We start from the raw sequence: 6,795 nt of genomic DNA on the forward strand, positions 1-6,795 counted from the left end.
AGGCCAACACTATGTAGCATAATATAGCTTACGACTTAAATAAATGTGGCCACAGCCTGATGTCAGGATTTCTCTTCTGTGAATGACCGGTTTTTCCCTGCCCTCTCGCCCTCCCCCTTTCCTTGCCTCAGAGAGGATACCCGGCCAGGCCCTCCTCCGGTGTCTAGGAGAGCAGCATGCCCCCGCCCCGTGCCCAGAGCTGCAGACGCAGGGGCAGGGAGGGGGGCTGGGAGAAGCACAGCCCATTCTGACTTTATTTTTCTGCCTTCCATTGTCTCAAAAGGCAACAGATCCCGGAAAAAAGCCAGAAGAAGAAGAAGAAAACCAAATGGCGGGGAGACCGGGCCACTGGCACCCACAAACTGCAGTGCATGATATTGTGACGGGCCTGAGGCCCTGGGCACAGTGACTGTGAACTGGCCAGCCCTCGGGACCCCTCCACTGCCTAACCTCACTGAAAACCATTTCTAACCAGACCCTTGGCCCGAGGACTCGGCACAGGGAGGGAGGAAGGGAGGAGCTCGGGGCTGGCTTTGCCGAAAGGGCAGAGGCTTTCCCGTCTGACAAGGGACAAGGAAGTGACACTCCACAGAAGCAGCACCTGAGCCCCCCGTGGTGATCCCACCCGGTCCCCCCCTTGGTGGCTGTGTTGTTTCTTTGAACTACATCGTGTCGGTTCCATGTGGAAGTCTTACCCACGTCCAGAGTCCAGAACAAGCCATGAACAAGCTTCCCCCGCCCCCGGCCACAGTGTCTGAGCTTGGGTGTCTTTTGTAGATTTTTAAATTATTTTAGTGATTATTATTTTATTAAAAGGGTCTGTGCCCACTGCCTGGTGAAGTTTCACATCTTCAGCAGACCTCTCTGATCTCATGTCTGGAATATTGTTGTTGTTGTGTTGACTGAGTTTTTCCAGCAGTGCCAAAACTCAACTCAACGTGGAAGTGGGCTGAGGGAGAGACCGGAAGTCAATGGGGACCGGAGCTGGAGGCCTCGGGAGAAGCAGAGCTGCTCACGGCCTGTAAACTGGAGAGAAGAGACGTGTTCACCCAGAGGGTCTTCCCGTGGATGAGGATGCAGCTCTTAGGAAACAGGATTCTATTTTGCTGAGGGCAGAGGCTGGCACGATGTCCCTTCTAACGGGGGTTTTCATCATCCTGGAAACGTGTAAACTAAAGCAAGCTGGTTGGCTTTGCCGAAGCTTTTTCAGAGGTGTGGGCTCAATTCTGAGTTCTCCGCAGCCATGTAAGGGCTTCCTCAGGCCCACCTCTCCCTGCTCTCTCATCACCTGGGCTGCCTGGTGCCTCTGACACAAACACACGGACATGGGCATGGATGTGTCTCCACATCGAAGTAAGCTAGTGTGGACGCCATCCAGCAAACTCTAGTTCATGCTGAACCTTAACCAAAAGTGATCCAATCATGTTATTACTAAGACAGCAGCGAGACCTGAAGCCATCTTCCCTTGGAGTCAATCAGCTACCACTTCTCACGCCCAGTCAATGTGCAAACCCCTTGAGCATTTACCAACTGACTAATAGGTTGCCCTTCTAGCGCACACTTCTCTGAACCTCTTGGATCTTAACTATAATATATAATTGGAGGAGAAAGGAAGGTTGGGGCACTGACATGGCTCCCATACACTTGTTTCTGCAAGGGGACAGTCCCCCAGCTCCCTCATGATGCCCACCTCCCTCTCAGGTGCTGCTGGTATGAACCTAAGGCTAGAATTTTCCAGCCAGGGTGGGGCTGGAGGGGCAGCAAGAACAATAGCGCACCCCTGAGAGAAGGTCAAAAGATGAGGTGGCACGGCTAGTGGCCTTATTTTCCTTATGTTACAAACCAGGTCACTAGGCAAAGTAGAACATCCCTCAGCAGGTGGCCTGGCCACTGTTTGGAGAAAGAACTCCCAGGACAGTGAGCACCCAGCTGGACATCGGGACCCCTGATCCTTCTCCCGTTCTGGGCCTGTGCTGGGTTCCTACCTCAGCAAGCTCACCAGCACTGAGGAGCCCAGCCGAAGAGCGATGCTGCTGCAGAAGGAGACAGGTGGGACTTCTGTTAGTTGGAAATCAAACTTCTTTGGCTAAATGGCCCTTTTTTCTGACTCTAAAAGGAAGGATATCAAAGAACATTCTAGGTCAGGCACTTCAGAGCTTCCCAAGATCCTGTCATGTTAATGGGCATTTCAAACATTAACAGGACAAGGCTGTTTCAGCCCCCCTGCTCCTCTGAGCCATGTCCCCAGCAGCCCCACATGCAGTGTGATGGCAGCTATAGACCAGAGCCGAGGAAGAGGCAAGGCAGGCCGGAGGACATAAGGATGGAGCTGCTTCATGTCAAGGGAGTGGTGAGTAGGACAAGAAGCCCTGCACACAGGGGAGTGTCCACAGCCAGAGAACTTCTGCCACACACGGACCACCACCACACACCCCTACCCACTGTGGAGGCTGCCACTCCCTGAGAGCACTGTGTGGGGAGTCTCTTAGAAGCAGATCAGATGACCTGGAACAAAGCCCCTAACCATGAAGGTAACCAGACAGAGGCCTTCCAACCACTTCTGGTCCCCCCAAGCAGGGCAGTGCATCTGCCCCACCCCTGGCCCCATCTGCCAGGGCATCTGCCCTGCACTCAACCCACAGCGTAACTCCATAGTCCAGGTGGCCTTCCGCAGCCTCTGCTGTTGAGGCAACAGTCAGCCTTCATCTCCATGACATCGTTTTCACCATAGGTGAGATGGGTGAATAACACTTTTAAAAGCCAGTTCCTTGTGTTTTAGAGGACCATGGGCCCTTGTGGCAGTGACAGCTTCTAGATAGGCCAGAGTGGGATGTTTCCTGGGGCGTCCCCAGTATGTCTTCTCCATGGTCACCTGGCAGGGTTGGTCTGGGAAACCATTTGGCCACGCTACTCCATGACTGAGGATCCCACTGGGACTTGTGTCTTTGGTGACATCTTGCTGTTCCCACTGTTTTCTCAGACCACCTGAATAGTGCTACCATCATATCTGCTGGAGCATACCCTTCCTGAAACCCCCTCACTCCATACCCTTGCCACAGTGTACTCTCAGATTTCCTTCTACAGTTCTGACACCCCCCACCCCAATAGAGGGCTCTTTTTCTCCCCAGCAGGCAATCCCAGCCATCCTTCCCACCCCCACAGCCTGGGGCTATGGCCACTGACTTCCCCTGTACTTTGCCACACAGGGGACGCTTGGATGGTTTCTCTTAGGACTTTGCCCTCTACTTTCTTGCGGCGCTTGCTGTGGAGAGTGCCTAGTAGCCTAGTGTGGCCTGTCTCACTGTACCAGGAGACACGACCCACTAGCACATGGCAGCTCTACCCAGAGGCCCCTCAGACGTGGTACAGTGAATCCAGAGCCACAGACAGGTGCCCTCCGTTAGCAGCCCATTGGATTACAAAATCCCATATTGGGCTTCTTCCGAATGAAAGATACTTGAATTACTGAGCGCCTGCGAGCGCCCAGCTTCTGTTACACAGTATTAGCAGGTGGCCATTGTCGTGAAGGGAGAGTGATGCCTGAAGATCTCGAGGATGCTTGAGCCTTTTATGTAACTTTTTCTTAAGTCTTTGTGTATCTCCACTCATTAATAAAGAAAAGCAGAGGAGCGCGTGTCTGTCCTATTTCCTCTCATTCAGATGGTCCTAAAGTTTGCCCGAGACCATTGTGAGTTGTCGGTGTCGGGCCCAGAACGCCCCCTCTTACGGAGCAAACCTAAGTAAGGAGGAGACGGCTGGGGGCCGAGGGGCGTCTCCTTTCTGTGCGGATTGGAGGAGGAAGGTCGGTGAGCACAGCGTTTAGACACAGCCTCTGGATGTCAGGCAGCCCTGGATTCAGGCTCTGCCGCCGACCTTTATGTGCCTTTGAGCAAGTGATCTGCTTTAATTGTCAGTGTCCCGCCTGTGAACGGGACAGCAGTGGGCACCTGCGGAGTAGACCGAGGGCTAAAGCTCCATCTGGGAGCTCGTGGTCAGGAGCCCAGAAACGGTGCTCTTTGTAAAGGACACCTATTGGGTGGTCCGATGCTGCTTCTCAGGGGAGCTGCCCCCGCCCCCATCCACAGGACTATAGTCCTGGTACAGTGTGATTTTATTTCTCTGTTGATGGAACCTGCTGGGTACTTGACCAAGCTGAGCCTCTCAGGGTCCCTTTTTCCAGGGAATAGAGGCCTAGTCTCTCTCTTGGTACTTTTTTGGGTGACAATAGCTAAAACATGTAAACCCAGGAGCTAGAGGGTGCTTGTCACACCCCCTGGGCTGGCAGCAGAGAAGGCCAGACCGCAGGGAGGGGTGGGGGTGGCCACTCAGGCCTGGCTGCTGCCCCTTCATTCATTCCACACATACTTGTTGGGCTCCACCATGCACTAGGCATACGGTGGGGAACAGGCAGGGGGTCTTCTGACAACCAGTTCTCCTTGAGTCTGTATTCGTTTCCTGATGCTGTTTTAAAAATTACCACAAACCTAGTGGCTTAAAACAGAAGTTTGTTCTCTCTCAGTTCTCGAGTCCAGAAGTCCAAACTCAGTAACATTGGGCTGACGTCATGGTGTCGGCAGGGCTGTGCTCCCTCCAGAGGCTCTAGAGCAGAATCCGCCCCGTGCCTCTTCCAGCTGCTGGCAATCCATGGCCACATCACTCCAGTCTTCAAGGCCAGCGTCTCCAGACCTCTCTCTTCTCCATCTTCACATCACCTTCTCCTCTGTGTGTGTCAAATCTCTCTCACTTGATGCTTCCTCCTTTACTGAGAAAGTTGAAGCCAGCCGAACAGAATTTCCACAGACTCCTTCCTCCGCCTCTCCTCACCCACCAGCCTCTGCACCCACATACTCTGCCTTCCTGGCTGCTACGGGTGAACCATCCATGCTGCTGGCTAAAGCTGGTCCCTTCTCTTGCGCTCTAGAACACAGCCAGGACCTTGCTCCCGCACTTCACCCCTCTCTCTTCTGCATCATCAGTTCTCTCTCTTCTGGATCTTTCCCATCTTAAACAGGAACAAAACCTTTGACCCACCTCCTCTGCCAGATACCACTTGCTTCTCTGCTGTCTTTTGCAGGAAGCCATCTTAAAAGAGTTCTCTATCCTCACTGTCATGAATTCCTCTCATTCCTTTCTCTTTAAACTGCTCCACACAGGCTTTCAGCCACCACTGTGCCACTACCACCTTTCTCTCATGGTCACCAATGGCTTCCGTCTCACTAAAATTAGTGGTTGGTCTCAGTCTTCTCATGTGATCTTCTCATTGGTCTTCTTGCAGCATTAACAGTTGCTCACCCCCTCTTCCTTGTTAAACTTGCTTCCATTGGCTTCTAGGATGCTGCTATCTCTTGGTTTTCCTCCCTCCACATGATCATTCTCTATTCCCCTTTGCTGGTTCCTCCTCTTCCACCTAACTTGTTAACTTTGGAACACCCCAGAGCCCAGCCCTGGGGCCTCTTCTCTCCTAAACTCACTCTCCTGGTGATCTCATCCAATCTCGAGACTTCAGTGCCTTTCATGTGCTGGCGACTCCCAAAGGTCTGTCTCTAGCTCGAAACTTCCAAATCCCACTCATATTCCCAACTGCCTACCTGACACCTCCACTTGGATGTACTCAAATAGAGTGTCTCAACGTTCCTGTGTCCCAAACTGAGTTCCTGACCTTCACCTCGCTGCCTGCTTCACCCCTAGCCTTCCCCAGCTCAGTTGATGGCAGTCCACGCTTCCAGTGGCTCAGGCCAAAAGCATCGGAGTTGTCCTTAATTCCTCTTTCTCTCACACCTCACATCCAATCTGTCAGCAAATCCTGCTGACTCTACCTGCAGAATGTATCGAGAACCCGCCCATTTCTCCTCCCCTCCACTGCTACCATTCTAGCCCAAGCCGCCATCACTCATGCCTGCTTTACTCTTGTCCTCCTGCACTTCTCAATTGTATTCTCAATACAACCACCACAGAAATTTTGGGAAAATGGAAGTCAAATTATATCTCCACTCTGTTCAAACCTCCCCTCCCCAATGGCTCCCCCATCTCATTTTTAAGACATGTCAGAGTGGACAATGCCACTGAACACCTAGTAATGGGCCGATATTCGTTACCCACAAGAGAGGGAAGTCAAATATATTCATTCAGGCAACAAATACTGATGGCGCACTGAGCCCACATCAGGACAACAGAGGACGTTAAAATCCAGTCACCATGTCACAGGGTTCACAGCTTAATGGGAATGATGAACCATTAAGATCTGTGCATTAAGAGGAATCCTCGACCTGGGGGAGCTGAAGAGGGGCTCTCATAAACCTGCACCCAGTAGACGAGGAGCATGCTCACTGACTCGTGAAAATTTCAGTCACATATTGGGCCCGCTAATTCCATCTCTTTTGAAGATAAAAGGTTTCACTTTCTAAAGCATGCACCAGGTTCCCTGGTCCATTCCAGGACTATTTAAAATAAACTCCATCTCCATCTCTACACATTTCTGAAGAGGCACTGGATGAAAGTTCCCAGGTGGCACAGATGTGCATTGATATCACCCAGAAGCTTGTTGGAAATGCAGACTCTTGGGCTCTGCCTTGAACTACTCGATCAGAATCTGCATTTTAACGAGACGATTCATGGACACAGTGAAGCTTGAGTATCACACCTTAGAACTTCAACTCAGCATCAGATTGAAATCCAGCCCCGGACTCACTGTGCCTCAGGACCCAGGTCAGCCACATCCCACCAGAGGAGGCCTCATCGGCATTCATCTTGGCCTGTGGAGTTTGCTCCTCTGCCTATATCAGCTGCACAATTCTG

General features: G+C 52.0%; 1 protein-coding gene across 6 annotated transcripts in view; it reads left to right on the forward strand.

Annotated features, from left to right (window-relative positions):
* The window catches only part of MRAS (muscle RAS oncogene homolog), a 58,561-nt gene extending 54,932 nt beyond the window's left edge, over nucleotides 1–3,629 (forward strand). For all 6 annotated transcript variants that reach the window (XM_070239102.1, XM_023621005.2, XM_070239103.1 and 3 more), the window contains one exon: nucleotides 284–3,629. In XM_070239102.1, the coding sequence (XP_070095203.1) occupies nucleotides 284–383 (100 nt within the window). In that variant the 3' untranslated portion in view covers nucleotides 384–3,629. The remainder of the gene's footprint in view (nucleotides 1–283) is intronic.
* The last annotated feature ends 3,166 nt before the right edge of the window (nucleotides 3,630–6,795 follow it).

Source organism: Equus caballus, chromosome 16, assembly GCF_041296265.1.
Source record: "Equus caballus isolate H_3958 breed thoroughbred chromosome 16, TB-T2T, whole genome shotgun sequence".
In the NCBI taxonomy this organism is placed as follows: Eukaryota; Metazoa; Chordata; class Mammalia; order Perissodactyla; family Equidae; genus Equus; species Equus caballus.